The sequence below is a fragment of the Podarcis vaucheri genome (assembly GCF_965113315.1).
Source record: "Podarcis vaucheri genome assembly, chromosome: 7".
NCBI lineage: Eukaryota > Metazoa > Chordata > Lepidosauria > Squamata > Lacertidae > Podarcis > Podarcis vaucheri.
This window is the reverse complement of record NC_138765.1, coordinates 72,176,885-72,193,021: the sequence shown is the minus strand read 5'-3', so window position 1 is coordinate 72,193,021 and position 16,137 is coordinate 72,176,885. Positions and strand designations below refer to the sequence as shown.

Genomic DNA, 16,137 nt, shown 5'->3' with positions numbered 1-16,137 from the left:
GGAATATGGCCCCCAGAAAGTTGCCTAGAAGGGAGTGTTGACCTTAGGTTGAAAAGGGCTCCTGTGCAGTGGCAGAATGTTCTCAGTTCAGCTCCTATCATCTCCTCCAAGGAGGAGGATAAAATTGGGAACTAAATGAGAAGGGGGCAGAACTGGGTTTCTTAGAGGAAGGTAGGATGGAAATAAAATGTAATAAATAAACAAATATAAGTAGGTATAATGAAGAGCCACTGTGTTGTGTTGGCTTTTAATTTCTTTGTTGATTTGCTCCAAGGAACTTTTTTGTTTTGTTTTGTTTTGGAGGTTGCTGATGTTTCTTGTACCATGTGCACAAAGCCTTTCAGATTGGGTGGGCTCTCAAGCTAAAGAAGTAAAATGCCTCCAGTGTTGAGAAGGAGAAGGAGAAGGAGAAGGAGAAGGAGAAGGAGAAGGAGAAGGAGAAGGAGAAGGAGAAGGAGGAGGAGGAGGAGGAGGAGGAGGAGGAGAAGAAGAAGAAGAAGAAGAAGAAGAAGAAGAAGAAGAAGAAGAAGAAGAAGAAGAAGAAGAAGAAGAAGAATGAAACGGGTGGAAAGATGAAGAAGTCACTTACAGAGACAGCTCCTTCGGTCTTCATCGAGCTTGTAGCCAATCTGACAGCTGCAATGGAAAGACCCCACCAGGTTCTGGCAGAGGTGTTCACATCCGCCGTTATTTGAAGAGCACTCGTCCACATCTTAAAAATTAAAAGAGGCATTTATTTATTTTTAGTTTTAATTTTGAGCTACAAATCTTCAGAATGTAAGAATCTAACAACATGGCTGGACTAGGCCAATGGCCCATCTAGTCCGCCATCCTGTTCTCACAATGACCAACCCAATGGGAAGCCCAAAAGCTGAATGGACCCGGGCACAAGAGCCCTCTCTCCTCCTGTGGTTCCCAGCAACTGGGATTCAGAAGCATAACTGGAGGCAAAGCACAGCCTTCATGGCTAGTAGCTATCAATAGCCTCCACGAATTTGTCTAGCTCTCATTTAAAGCCATCCATTCTGGTGGCCGTCACTGCCTCCTGTGCGAGCAAGCTCCATAGTTTTAACTGTGCACAACATGGATTATTTTCTTTTATCCAGCCTGAAACTTTCAACACTCGGCTTCATCAGATGCCCACAAGTTCTTGTGCGATGAGAGATGTGGAGGAAAACTTTTCTTTATCCACTTTCTCCATGCGTACGTTCTATAAGACTTCTGACCTGTCGCCTTGCTCACTCTCCCTTTCCTCTAAGCTGCAAAGTCCCAAGCGCTGCCATCTTTCGCTCCACCCCCTTGATCATTTGTGTTTCCCCTTCTCTGAACTGCAGGTCAGTAAGATGAACCAGAATTAAGTAAGACTGGGAAACTGATGGATGCCTCCATCTCCAGATGCACGCTCTCACGCACACACAAAAAGCATGTGGACCTTTGAGAAGGAGCTGAAAACGAATGGAAGGGCGCAACGCCAAACTATTTTTTGAGTCCCGCTGAGCGCATAGCACCTCCCTACCATCGCAGCTGCAGCCGTCAGCATTCAGCCTGTATCCGGCGAAGCAAATGCACTCGTAACCCCCTGGGTAGTTGTAGCAGTCCTGGTGGCAGCAATGAGAACGAGCACCGCACTCGTCTGTATCTGGTCAAAAGAGAAACAGTTGTCAGTCTGCATCAACCCTGCAAAGGGCCCTGTGAAGGAGAAGCAGGTTTACCGGGCCGTCTCCCTAAGACAGAAACGGGGGAGGCATTGGGCTCTGCTGGCATTTCAACGGGAATCTTCCCAGTTCCTACCTCTCAAACTGAAAGCCAGCTGTCCTGCAGTTCTCTGACCGACGTGTACAAAAATGCATATATTGTGGGGGAAGGGGGCATCTGGCTCAGTATTGTCTGCACTGACTGGCAGTAGCTCACCAGGGTTTCAGGTGGGGGGCAATCCCAGCCCCATCTGGAGAGGCTGGGGATTGGAGACCTTCTGCGTGCAAGACAGATTTTCTCTTGGGGAGCTACAGCACTTCCCAAAATTAGGGAGGGGAAAGTGGGGGGGGGAGAGAGAGAAAGAGGTGCAAGTGAGAGTCTCTACTTGGACCTCCTCTCCCAGCTACCATTGCCCTGATTGCATGTTTAATTGGGGTTTTAAACCCTAATTAAGTTTAGGGCTGTGCATGGCCTGCCCCATTCAGTTCAGGGCGTGGATTGTGCCAGGGCTGGGTTATCCCAGGTCAGATATGGCCCAATCCAACATGCTGAATCAGGCCTCAAACCAGATTGGCCCAGTATACCTGAAGGAGCGTCTCCACTCCCATCGTTCAGCCCAGACATTGAGGTCTAGCTCTGAGGGCCTTCTGGTGGTTCCCTCCCTGCAAAAAGTGAGGTTACAGGGAACCAGGCAGAGGGCCTTCTCGGTAGTGGCACCCGCCCTGTGGAATGCCCTCCCACCAGATGTCAAGGAAGTAAACAACTATCTGACTTTTAGAAGACATCTGAAGGCAGCCCTGTTTGGTGAAGTTTTGAATGTTTGATGTTTTATCATGTTTTTAATATTCTGTTGCTAGCCACCCAGAGTGGCTGGGGAAACCCATTATTATAAATAATAAATTATTATTATACAAGTCTGAGGCTGCCCATAGATACTGTCTACCAATTACACTGGCTTGAAATGAAAGTGCAAACAGTATTCCAGGCCCTACTAAACCTTCCTTGCCTGTCACACACCCTCAGCGCTAAGAAATTTAATAGAATCATCCAGAGTAATTGCCCCTGGACATGGGAAAGCTGGGAAAATCCCTGTGGGGGGCAGGGGGACAGCAACTACAACCTCAGTGCAGAAAGGATGCAGGCAAAATTGCACTTAATCGTCCTCTGAAGATCCCCCTGGATGCTCCGGGCACTGACCCAGACAGACCTACGCTCCACACACGCAGCTCAGATGCATCCGGTGCATAAACATTTAAACACAGGCGGAGCCAGTTCCCTATCCAGGAAATGCCTGGCTGGTAAGATCTGCGGAGAGTTTCTGATTAGGTTAATTGCCAGACTGGGACTCAGCACGGCGTGATATAAAATGAAATGCAGACATTTGAGATCATGGCATTCACACACACACAAACACCTACACACACACACACACACACGCCTTTGTCCAGCAGGCAACCTACAACCTGAAGGAGCGCTGAGTTTTTGGCAGCTTGCTTGGAGATGGAGACCTTGTTATTGTCAGTAATTCTTCTAGTGTTGTTGATGGAGGGGAAGGCAAAGGAAGCCAGGTCTCCCAGGGCCTGTGGTATTAGCACCTGACGAGCATGCAGAAGGTTTCAGGTTCGATCCCTGATGTTTCCAAGCAGGGCTAGAAAAGTCTCCTCTCTGAAAACATGGAGTCTGTGTTGACAATGCCTAGCTAGATGGCCTGGCTCAGTCTAAGAGAGCTTCAGATGTCCATTGGCAGTGAAGGAGCAGAAGTTCAACTGCTGGCACCTCCTGTTAAAAGAATCTCAGGAAGTTGGGTTTGGAAAAATCCCTGCCTAAAATCTTGGAGAAGTGTTGGCAGGTAGTATTGGGCCAGATGGACCAGTGGCCTGGTTCATTACAATATATGCTTCTCACTTGTCTTGATGGATAGAGAAGGGTTTACAAGCATGTGTAGAAACTGGCTGCATGAAGGTAACATTTAGATGCACTGCCCCACCTACATTTGCCTCTGGCCATGTGGCCCTCAGAAGGCTGAAAAATGTTCCCTATCCCTACCTCACAAGCTTCCAGGTATACCAAGAAGGTGTTCTCCAGGGTCCTGGTCTGGTGGGGTAGTTCAGGGAGAGACATCCCTGATGGGCCAAAGATCCACCCTGGGTTCCATTGGGCAGGTGACCTGTGCTTTCTCCACATGTGTGTCTTGCTCGCTCAAGGCCATACCCCTAAAATGGAGGGTATCATGCAGGGGTCCACAGTTTATTTGGCTGCCCTTAGCAGCCAGACCAAAATAACCCATATGGTTGCCTCCATACCCTGGTTGGTTTGTGTGCTCTGGATACCTAGACCAACCAATGGCCAAAGAGCCCTTTCCAAAACAGGAGTTCAGGGATCAGAGGCTTGTTGTTGTTTTTAGCAGAAACTTGGGGGAACTGAGTTCCCTTACCACATTGTTATTGTTGTTATTACTGTTATTATTGTTATTATTATGGTCAGGTGGCGGCGGGAGGGGGGGGAGGCTGGAACGGATATACACCCAATGCCTGAGCCAAAACCCCACCTCTATCTGTAATCAATAAAGCTGTGGCCATTTCTAATCCAGAACATTGTCTGCTTAATCACACCTTGCATTTAGTCACTGCCTGGGGTGTGTTTGTGTGTCATTGCGACTGAGCCCGCAATAAACAAGCAACTTTGTGGTGAGTTCCCCCACTGTTTTTTCTAGGAAAAAAGAATTGACATGGACCACCACACAACTTCTAGGATGGTTCCCCCAACATCCTCTGCAACTCAAAGGTTGGGAGGAAGTCTGGGGTTCAGCAGTCTTCTGAGAAAGGCAGCAGAACATTCAGCCCGGTGATCTCAGCGGGTGAAAAATGTGGAAGCCTGGAAGTAGGTTACCAGTCATCTCTGTCAACAGCAACGGGGAGCCCCTTAGATGCTTCTCAAGGCAAACCTCCAAACAGCATAGCCAGTGGTCAAGGATGATGAGTACTGTAGTCTGACAACATCTGGAGGGTCATAGGTTCCTCATGCATGCTTTAAGTAACAGCATTGCTTACTGCATATGAGAGATGGAGGGATGTCTCTATTTCGAAGAGGCGTTTCCACCTGAGAGTGAGGGGTGCCTCTTAGGTCAGAGATGGGGAAGCCTGTGGCCCTGCAGACGGTGTTGGATGCCAACTCCCATCAGCTCCAGCCAGCATGGCCACTGGTCAGGGATGATGGGAGCTGTAGGTCAGCAGAGACTGGAAGCCACCAGGTTCCTTGCCTCTCATATGCTCATCATATTTTTCTTCTTCACTTAACAAATTACCAGCTCAGGTTATTGGATTACCAATGCAAGTCTTCTTGTCTTCGTCCAGCTGGTATCCTGAGTTGCAGCTGCAGACGGGGCCACTGCTGGTGTGGTGGCAAAGGTGAGAACAGCCCCCATTGCTGGTCTCGCAGCTGTTCACAATTTCCATTTCTATACCTAGAAAAGCAAGAAGAAGAAGAGGAGGAGGAGGAGGAAGAAGAGATACACTATTGACCGGTTTCCTACAGAGTCATCTATCAACCCATGGGCAAGAGGAAGCAGACATTTGTATGAAATCAACGTTTCAGTAAAATAGTTTGCACACATTCAAAATTTAAGAGGGCTTTTTTTAAAAAAAAGAAGATCTGAAATGTGAATTCCGAAATTCACAGGCGTACACTGCCCCTTGATATTTCACTCTTATTGCTATTCTGATTTATTTTACGAATCACTTCCTATGAAGCATTTTGATTCTTGAAGCAATTCCACAACACAATAAAAACACATATGAAACAACTGGGTATATAAATACAGGTTTAAACAAGGGTTACCTGGACTAAAATGCAAAGGTGGAAGTCAAAACATATTGCAAGAGAACTTATATCTCTTGTTTTATTAATCACGGTACTGTATATGTTATTTTAGGGATTAACAGAACCCCAAAAGGGATTTGGGGCTTTCCCCCCCCCCCCGTAGTGGTTGGGAGATACTCGTGCGTAATCCTGCTCCGTTTGAGCATTAGATTGCCTGGTTAAACCCTCCGGACTGCACAGCCCATCTCAGCGTGGCTGCCCTTAGTCACTCATAGAATCTGTCTGTGGGCGTTTCTTAAAGCGCTGCCAACATAAGAGCTGTCTGACGCCTAATCGTCTCCGCCTCTCACTGCGCCTCCTGCGCAGGGTGGGTGTGGGCAGCGGGGTGCTTGGGCTCTCCTCACTCACTTCCAACGAAGAGTCCGGGAGCCCCTGCACCTCCCTGTCCCGTTGCTCTCCTGGATCCCTGGTGTTACACTCATTCTCTTCCCCTTCTTCCCGGCTAAGTCTCCCCCTAGTGCTTGGACCTTCCCCTGCAGAATCAGAGACCCTCTCCTTCTCCCGTGCCTCTGATGTCAGTTCCCTGACACCCCCCAACCGGAACTCACTGGAATTCAGTTCCTGCACCTCTCAAGTGGGCACCATTGCCATTATAAGAGAACAAGGGAGGCATTCGTAGCAAGTTCCGGCACCTCTTTTTCTAGAAAAACAGCACTGGATCTGGAACAAGCTTATGTGAAGTTTGATGTTTGATGTGGGCTATCTGGCCCCACCAAAAGACTTCGTAACTCGCCCAAGGAAAGCCTTATCTCAGCATCTTCCGCTCTTGCATTTTCATCAGAGGGAAGAACATGGGGTTGCACTCGATGACCCTTGGGGTCCCTTCCAACTCTATGGTTCTGTGATTCTATGGAGATGGATACTTACGGTAACACTGCTTGCCGTCAGCCCCCAGCTCATAGCCTGGATTGCAAGTGCATTTAAAGGAGCCGCGGGTGTTCAGGCAACCATGCACACACATGGCTATCCCTGCTACGCATTCATCGATATCTGGACGGAAGAAAGCAGAAGCAAGCTATTTTATGCAGACAAGCTATTTAGATTCCCATACATAATTGCCAGCTTGCAGGGGGTGGGACTAGACCAGCCTTTCTCAACCTGTGGGTCCCCAGATGTTGTTGAACTACAACTCCCATCACCCCTAGCTAGCAAGGCCAGAGCTCAGGGATGATGGGAGTTGTAGTCCAACAACATCTGGGGACCCACAGGCTGAGAACCACTGGACTGGACAAACTTTTGGGCCCCTTCCATCTTTACAGTCCTGTGGTTCCATGAAATTGGGGCAGAACTGCAGAGAATGTGAGCAGAACAGCTGCTGGTGAAGACTGCCATCGAACCAGAGAGCTTGAACTTTGAGCAACTCAGGGCAGTCAAAAGAAACTGCTTCTTCACACAGTACATAGTTAAACTATGGAACTGGCTATGGACACCAACTTGAATGGCTTTAAAAGAGGATTAGATAAATTCATGGAGGATAAAGACTATCCATGGCTACTAGCCGTGTTGGATATGCTTTGCCTTCACTGTCAGATGAAGCAATGCTTCTGGATATTCAGAGTGGTCCCATTGAAATTAATGGACCTGAGTTAGCTCATTTGTTCTAATTGCCGTTCTCTATCCAGATTTAAAATCCTGTTGTTCCCAGTGCTGGTGGAAAGTTTGCCCATTGCTACCCTCTCTCTCCCCTTCATAGATCACTGCCTTGTTGTGGTGAAGGGGCTTGAATAACTCAGAGAAGCTATGAGCTATGCCATGCAGGGCCATCCAAGATGGACAGGTCATAGCTGAAAGTTTAAACTAAATGTGATCCACCTGGAAAAGGAACTGGCAAACCACTCCAGTATTTTGCCAAGAAAACTCCATGGACATAAAAAAGGAGACGCTTTGAGAAGAAAGTGAGAGTTTCCAAGGCATGCTCTGGTTCATGGGGTCACAGAGAATCCAACGTGACTAAGACGACTAAGCAATAACAACCCTCCCTCTGGCTGCAAAGATCTTACAGTGCAGAGCATGCCTTACCATCTTGTTGTGGTCGCCACACTCTTAAGTTTTCTAGTGGGCAATGTGGTGTCCTCCAATAGACATTGGACTCCCAACACCTGAAGGGCCCAGCCAGCCTGGCTAATAGTCAAGGCTGAGGGGAGCTGTAGTCCATCCAACAACTTATGAAGGGCCCCACATGAACTCCCCAGCTCTAAATGTTGTTGGACACCAGCTCCCATCAGCCCCAGCCAGCCTGGCGAATGGTCAGGGATTATTGGTGTTGTACAAATTATGGAAATAATTAAATTAAAGGTTGAAATGTGTCAGAGAAGGGCTGAGCAAGGAAAGGCTGGAATGTGAAGGTTGTGTTTGCAAGAGAAGCACAAAACGACATGAAAGCACCAGCTACTGCTGTAACTGTTAAGGACGAAGGAAGGAAGGAAAGTTAAGATGTTATGCCTCCTGATTGAACCAGTAGAAGATAGCAGAAGTACTGCCATATATGGACATAGCTGCCCCTTTGCTTCTCTTTGTTTATAAATGTATAAATGCTTGTGGTTTGTTTTTTTCATATTTGGGGTGCCATCCCTCAACTACTTGCTAGCTGAGGTTGTGTTGCACTGGCTTTGCAACACCTAAATAAACGTCCTGTTCGACTGACAACTGGAGCCTGGATTTTATTGGCTGTCCAGGTTGAACCCACAGGGTGTTGGTTATTGAACCCCAGTATTTCCCCAACAATGGGAGTCATAGTGCAGTTGTACGCAGTTAGTATGGCCCATGTGCAAGGATGACACACAAAGCTGTTATCCAGGAACACCAGGAGGACACCACATCACTCCCCCCAATATGTTGCTGAACACCAACTCCCATCATCCCTGACCATTGGGTCAACAGTCAGGGATGATGGGAGTTGTAGTCTACAAGCAGCAGGGCACCCCATTGGCTACCCTTGTCCCAGGAGTCCCTCTCCCATGCATGGAGAATATTGGACATGCATAGAATTGGTGGCTGAGGGTTTTTTGCTTGCTGTCCCCCCCACCCCCATGAACACTAGAAGGGTCTGTATTAATTGCAAGAAGTAAATGGGATTTTTGTTTTTGCAAGCACTTATCTTCTAGGGCAGCTGAAGGCTCATTTATCATCCTCCCAGACCAGACGGAGCAACTAATTATAGCATCTATGGAGATTAGCAAGGCATTTGCATGGGGGGGAACAGGAGGGAAGAGAAAAAGGACAGCTCTGCAAAACTTGTGCAAGAGTTTCATGAGACGCCCCGTACCTTCACAAGCTTTGTTGTCAGCTGCCAGCCTGTATCCAGGGTGGCACTCGCAATGTGCCACCCCACGCCGGCTCTGGCACCGGTGCATGCAACCTCCATTCCTGTCGGCACATGGGTTTCTCACTGGGAAGAGAAGGGAGGCAGCGAGTCAGTTGGAAATGGTCCAAAAGGAAGCAGTCCAAGGCAGAGCCTTGGCCTCATGTGCAGAAGATCACAGGAACATCTCCAGGTAGGACAGGGAAGAGATTCCCCTTGGACAGCCACTGCCAGTCAGTGCAGTCAGTACTGAGCTGGATGGAGTCTATTCTCAATAAATAGGTCATCTGCAGAAACCCGCAGGCTGTTGCCCAAAATAGTTCTGCTTATGAGAGAGGAACAGTGGGGTGCAACTGCTTTGGATGGAGGCTTCCTTGCATCTTGTGCAGAAGAGAAGTTACGCCGTGCGGGTTCTTAGAACGGCCAAACACCCTTTCCAAAGAACACTGGCAATGGCTTATCCTGCATGCAGTTGTTCAGGAAAGGAAGCCAGGGGCCAAGTCCTTTCAAGTAGATTTTGAAGAGGGATCAGCCAGCACTCAGATGCCAGAAGAGCTGCAGCTTCAACTTTCCACCAGGGAGCTCCTGTTCTAGGTTAATCTGCACCCCAGCATCCTCCCCTTTCTGTCTCTTATCTGAGTCCTTCCAGCTGAGATTATCCAGCTGGTTCTCTCTCCATCGTTGGCTTTCTCCCCTCCTCTGCTGGAACCAGAGATGACTAAAGGGGAGGGGCAGGGAAGGGGGGAGCGCTTCCTCAGAGATAATTCTGTCTCTTCCCTGGTATGGGAGACTCCTGGGCTTGATTCTATTTCATTTCGCTCCACTTCCCTCCCTTCTCCTCTTCCTCCAAAGACAAAGCAATCCCTCAAAAGGTGTCTGAAAGAACATCATTACACACTCTCTTCTAAACACCAACTGGCCGTGCAATCAGGGCAGTGCCGGATTTACGTATAGGCTAAACAAGCTATAGCTTAGGGCCCCACTCTCTTGGTGGCGCCCCAAAAAATTAAAGGGGGAAAAAGCTTAATAATTATTTCACTATCAATATACTACTTCTTAATTGTATTTCACTATTAATATAATTCTTCTTAATTGTATTTCAGTTCAACAATTACTTTGATAAAAATACATATTTTGTTACATGCAAATTGCTTTAGATACCTATTAGGTCCATAAATTACTATATAACATATATTCAACACAAAAAACAGTGGCAATTTGTTGTTGGCAAAGGACAGCTGGACATATAAAGGCCCCCATTACCTTCAGTAGCTTAGGGCATCATCAAACGTAAATCCGGCCCTGAATCAGGGAGCCTCAGTCCAGGCCAGCCTTTCTCAACCCGTGAGACCCCAGATGTTGTTGAACTACAACTCCCATCACCCCTAGCTAGCAGGGCCAGAGCTCAGGGATGATGGGAGTTGTAGTCCAACAACATCTGGGGACCCACAGGTTGAGAACCGCTGGTCCAGGTGATCATTATGAATGAGCAACCATTTCCCGACCAGCTGATCTCACTTAGAACACCTGTGCAAGCCCAGGCGGTGGCACACCTAACGGCACTCACAACTGTCTCCTGTTTTCATCAGGACCACCCCCAGGTTTCAGGCAGTCCCTGCCCTACCTGGTGATGCTGGAGCTTGGACCCGGGGCTGACTGCATGCAAAGCTGTATCATGGAGCGACTGAACCCAACCCTACCAGGAGATGCTGGTTATTGAACCTGGGACCTTCTGCATGCAAATCAGAAGCTCTTACCACTGAGCTACTGCCAGGGATGGGTGAATCTGCTGCCAGTTTGGGTTGCTCTCAATTTCTCTTCTCCCCCCACCCCCAGGCTGTAATTGTGTTAAATTAATCACCAAATGTGAAAACGCACACCAACTCAATTCCAAACAATTCATCCAATTTTTAAAAACTGAATTAAAATATAGATACCGGTGACTGCATTTGCACCATACAAATTTGACCCTGGCAATAATATTTTTTTTGGGGGGGGAGGATGGAATTCCTTATATTTATTAAATATACACAATTCCATGCAAGTAGTCTGCAGAGGTGTACCTGTCTCTGATCCTAGAGACAATATATAGCCCTCGGGACCATTTGGGAAGAGGGCAGTAGCCCAGTGGCTAGAGCCACTTTGCAAGCAGAAGGTCCTAGGTTCCATCATTGGCATCTCCAGGTACGGCTACAAATGTCCCCTGCTGGAAACCTTGAACAGTCCCTGCATGCAAGTAGAGACACTGTTGTGCTACGTGGACTAGTGTTCTGATCCATATAAGGCACGTTCCTTTGTTCTTATTAAACCAGGTCTTCATTTAGAATCATGAGGACTAGGAACTTACTAGGGGAAGGTCCATAGGTCAGTGGCAGGGCAGAAGGTCAAAGGTTCAAACCTTGGCATCTCCTGATAGGGCTGCGAATGTCTCCTGTCCAAAATGCTATGTGAACAATATGGAGCTAGGATGGACCAAGGGTCCAGGACTCAGTATAAGACAGGCCTGCCACGTTCCTCTGCTTGATCCGAGCCCTCAAAGGGCAGGGGAGACTCACCAATGCAATGCTTCCCATCCTCCTTCAGCTGGTAATTTGGCCGGCATTGGCACTGATGCTGTGAGAGAGTGAGCTGCACACAGTCATGTTCACATCCACCGTTGTTGATAGCACAGGTGTTTATGGCTGGGAAATGAAAGAACAGCGGCAGGATTAGGTCAAACTGCAACAGATGAGCGATTGGCCTGATCCAGAAGGCCTTTCTTACATTCTTAGTTATGTGATTGCAGTCATGAATCAACTTCACATAGAAATCTTGAACCAATTTCACAGTAAAATGATAATGACCAACAACACAAAACAAATAAAAACAATTCCACATATACAGAGAATTAAAGACAATTCCATCTTTCAGTTTCAATACAGATACTGACTGCTTGTTGAAAAATGGCTTGCTGAAAAAGGAAGGTGTTCAATAGGTGTTGAAAAGAAAACAAAGATAGCGCCCACCTAATATCTAATGCCGATTTAAGGACTCCAACCCCCATCAGTCCCAGCCAGCACAGTCAATCATCAGGGAGGATGGGAGTTGTAGTCCATGAACATCTGGAGGGCCAAAGGCTACTTCCTGGTGCTTCAATGCGAGGGAGTTGCTGACACACTAAAAGCCAATTCTGGAACAAACCTTCTGTTAAGACAGTATTTGCAGGATGCCCTCGTCTGAACAGTTCAGTGATCAATTAAGTATATAATGGGGGGCATGATTTTATTTTAGGCATCCTGCTTCCAAGCATTCTGGGCTTTGAGCACCAGAGGTGACACATTGTTGGTTAATTGGCAGCCAATCAAATTCTTCATTTTGCACTAGCTACGTGATGTGTGAACAGATGCTTTCTTCAGTCATGTTCTTGTCTACAGCTTGTAGCTAGTGAAGAGGAAGCTTAACCCAGAGCCCTGGTTTCAGTGATGATACTCCAAGTCAAACCTTGGCTGAACTCAGTGCGGCACTGAAAAAGGACTGGGATGGAGCAAAGCAGTTGCAAGATCCTCTCTGGGAGTCCACACATTCACAAAGTCCCAGGAAGGCAGAGTTGGGGCTGTCCCTTTTCAGACCAAAGGGCCACATTATCTCCTGGGTAGCCTTCTGAGGGCCACATGGCAGTACAGTGGTGCCTCGCAAGACGAAATTAATCCGTTCCGTGAGTCTCTTCGTCTTGTGGTTTTTTCGTCTTGCGAAGCATGGCTATTAGCGGCTTAGCGGCTATTAACGGCTTAGCGGCTTTAAGAAAAAGGAAACAAACTCGCAAGAACTCGCAAGACGTTTCATCTTGCGAAGCAAGCCCATAGGGAAATTCGTCTTGTGGAATGACTCAAAAAATGGAAAACTCTTTCGTCTTGCGCGTTTTTCGTCTTGCGAGGTACCACTGTAGTGGGTGGATCCAAAGGCAAAAGTGTGCACAGCAACACCTTTGTACAGACGACTATTTTCTGAACACAACCCTCTCCATCCAGGCAAGCAAGAAGCATGATCTGCTTTGCAGGACACACTGCAGTCAGGCACAAACATCTGAGGGGCAAAGCAAAGCTGGTGAGGGGAGTGGGCTGGGGAGAAATTAACAGGCCACACAGAATTGCCTGAAGGGCTTCATTTGACCCCTAGTCCTAAGGTTCCCCAGCCAAGGTAAGCCACAGTTTTGGACTTGCCATTTGTGAACCAGACCAGTGTGTCACTGAGCAGAACACACCATGTATGGGACTCGTCTGCAGAAAAATGTGCTGATGATATAAAACAGGCCATTATTTTTGGATCTGCTATCTTGTTTCATTTTTAAAAGAATGAAAGGAGGGATGTCCTTCTTGGATCGAAATTTCAGCCACACGGTTTCAGTGACATAATCCAAGGCTGCAAACTGGGGGTGGTTCAAGGGACAGAATCCAATCAACAATTTTGTATGCACGTGGCAAACCCTCTGCCCCACGCTGCCACCTGCCCGGCAGGTGCTGAGGTTGAAGAACAAGTTTTGATGAAGGCTTGTTTAAGGAAGGAAACGGCCATCATGGGGTGTTGACGGCAGGAGGGGCGGCTCCAAGTGCCCCCAGCGGTTCAGACCAATCCAGAAAGAGAGCAAACAATCAGTGACAATTGAAGCTGCATTCAAATAACTTCCAGCGAGACAAGAAGGATGTGGGAAGCTCGTTTCCTGGCTGCACGCCATGCAGTAAACAAAGAGAGAAAGAAAAATTTTATGCAACCAGTCATGCTTCAAAACACCCCTAAGGTACACGCAAAAATCTGCCTTGCTTTTCTGGACTTTCAAAGACTTGTTTCATGTATGGAACTTGAGAAGCTACTTTGTACGGAGTTCAGAACTTTAGTCCATTTACATGCAGGAGTCAAATACAAGTCCCTAGGCCTCTCCTCTTGACCTCAGGCACTCTCCCAAGCCACGCCCCCCTACTCAGGCCACACCCCTACCTGACCCTGCTTTGCATCCTCCTTGAATGTTTTTGCAAGGCTGGATCACACCTCTTGCTTCTCTGGAGGGAGGACAGAGAGCAGTGTGTAGAAACTAGCCAACTGTACAATGATAAAATTTGCATTTGTTGCTCCGCCCACTTTTGCCTCTGGCCCCGCCCATGTCCAGCATATGTTCCCCAGAAAGGAATGTAGCTTCTGGGTGGAAATGTTCCCCCAACTCCAATTTACACTGATTGGGAGGGGGAGGGTCTCCCCACTGTCTTTCCTAGCTCTTCCTTCCTGGGTGCCAGGTCTGGAATCAGGTCAGCATGAAGAAGCAGTCAGATGTCAGTTTATTCTTTATTCAAGGAAAGAGCATACAACTCAGCCACACTTCCCAGTAGGTCTTGCCCCTGTGGAACTGTTTCCAGGACTGAAGGTCCCTGCCTTCCACCCTTTCTAAGGCTCCTTCTCTCTCAGATGTTTCCCAAGCAGTCTCAAACTGCATCTGCCCGCCTCTGACCTCTGTTCTGCTCTCCTCATTATTCTGGGTGTTCTTGCAGACCAGGGTGGAGGGGAGCTTGTCACAGCAGGGGAGGGAGACGCCCAGGATCCTTCAGCAGTATCTTAACCCCCTCCTCTGCTGCAGCCTCGGAGTCTGAACTGCTCCCTGTCACAGGTTCCTCCTGATCATTAAACCCTGTTGTCCCTTCCGTATCCATCACCTCTGCCCAATCTTCCCTCTCTGATGCCTCCTCAGTGTCCCACCACCAATCCCCCGGCTCCGAGCCTTCCTCCTCTGGGATTACCCTTGGAGGTTCCCTGGTCAGAGGGCCCCCCTCCTCTTCACCCAGCAGCTTCCACTGCATTAGGTGGGTGTCTCCCATGGCCTCCTCAGTGGGCCAGGTCCAGTGGTACAATCCAGGAAAGGCTTTGCCACTTGACATTAGTGAATGTGTACATTGTGCTTCAAATTCTCTGGAGACATTTATATTTCATGGCCCACAGCCTGCTTCTCCACGCAAGAGACTGGCTGACAATATTATCTTAGAAAGGAAACCGTTTAGTGGGTTTCCATAAACAACTTCTGGCAAGCGACAATTATTTGGAAGGCAGTTATCTCGAACCCTCCAGGAGACATCTCCCGCCTCTCTCCCCGCCAATAAAAGAGAGATGCTTTTGGAGAAGGTAACTCTGCTTTTTGAGTCAGAGGTGGGGAACTTTTTACAACCCAAGGGCCACATTCCCTTCCAGGCAACTTTTCTGGGGCCACATGCAAGCAGTGGGCGGGGCCAGAGGCAGAAATGGGTGGAGCAACAAATGTGGATTTTGCATTTTAACAGCAGGCTAGTTTTATACAAAGGTCCGTATAGTTAAAGCTATGGTTTTCCTAGTAGTGATGCATGGAAGTGAGAGCTGGACTATAAAGAAGGCTGATCACCAAAGAATTGATGCTTTTGAATTATGGTGCTGGAGGATACTCTTGAGAGTCCCATGGACTGCAAGAAGATCAAACCTATCCATTCTTAAGGAAATCAGCCCTGAGTGCTCACTGGAAGGACAGATCCTGAAGCTGAGGCTCCAATACTTTGGCCACCTTATGAGAAGTGAAGACACCCTGGAAAAGACCCTGATGTTGGGAAAGATGGAGGGCACAAGGAGAAGGGGACGACAGAGGACGAGATGGTTGGACAGTGTTTTCGAAGCTACCAACATGAGTTTGACCAAACTGCGGGAGACAGTGGAAGACAGGAGGGCCTGGCGTGCTCTGGTCCATGGGGTCACGATGAGTCGGACACGACTAAACAACAATAAGTTTTATACAGACCCCCCCCCCAAAAAAAAACCACCACTCTCCATCTAGGCTGTCTCTCCATATAGGGAAAAGGATGTACTCTGAGTTCAAGAATACATTCCAGACAGGCAAAAAAACATCCAAGGAGGGCTAGAATCAGGGCTTGGGAGGGAGCATCCCAAGGACCTGATGGAGTGGAGGGTTGAATTTGCCAACCTCCCCTCCCCGCCAGGGCCTGAGGTTCCTCATCTCCAATATAACATCTCGAAAGGTGTCTGCTTTCCAGTGCGCTGCTCTTCCAGGATCATCTGTGATCCCCAAATAGCCTCCAGGAGCTGCAGAAGAAAACTTGGCTTAGCGTGCAAGAGGGAAAAGCCACAAATATGTCCTAATTTTACTGTAAACGATTCCCCCAGCAAAAAAGCAAAACACGGCCTGAAATAGCAATGTGTGACCTTTCCTAATACAGAGAACAATTTGAATTGGTCTTTTGCATTCAGGCATAGACACACAA

General features: G+C 48.0%; 1 protein-coding gene across 5 annotated transcripts in view; it reads right to left on the bottom strand.

Annotated features, from left to right (window-relative positions):
• MEGF6 (multiple EGF like domains 6) overlaps positions 1-16,137 on the bottom strand; it is a 218,049-nt gene that overhangs the window by 48,917 nt on the left and 152,995 nt on the right. For all 5 annotated transcript variants that reach the window (XM_082229747.1, XM_082229746.1, XM_082229749.1 and 2 more), the window contains 6 exons: positions 11,431-11,556; positions 8,840-8,962; positions 6,442-6,564; positions 5,021-5,158; positions 1,517-1,639; positions 590-712 (listed from right to left, as the gene is read on the bottom strand). In XM_082229747.1, the coding sequence (XP_082085873.1) occupies positions 590-712; positions 1,517-1,639; positions 5,021-5,158; positions 6,442-6,564; positions 8,840-8,962; positions 11,431-11,556 (756 nt within the window). The remainder of the gene's footprint in view (positions 1-589; positions 713-1,516; positions 1,640-5,020; positions 5,159-6,441; positions 6,565-8,839; positions 8,963-11,430; positions 11,557-16,137) is intronic.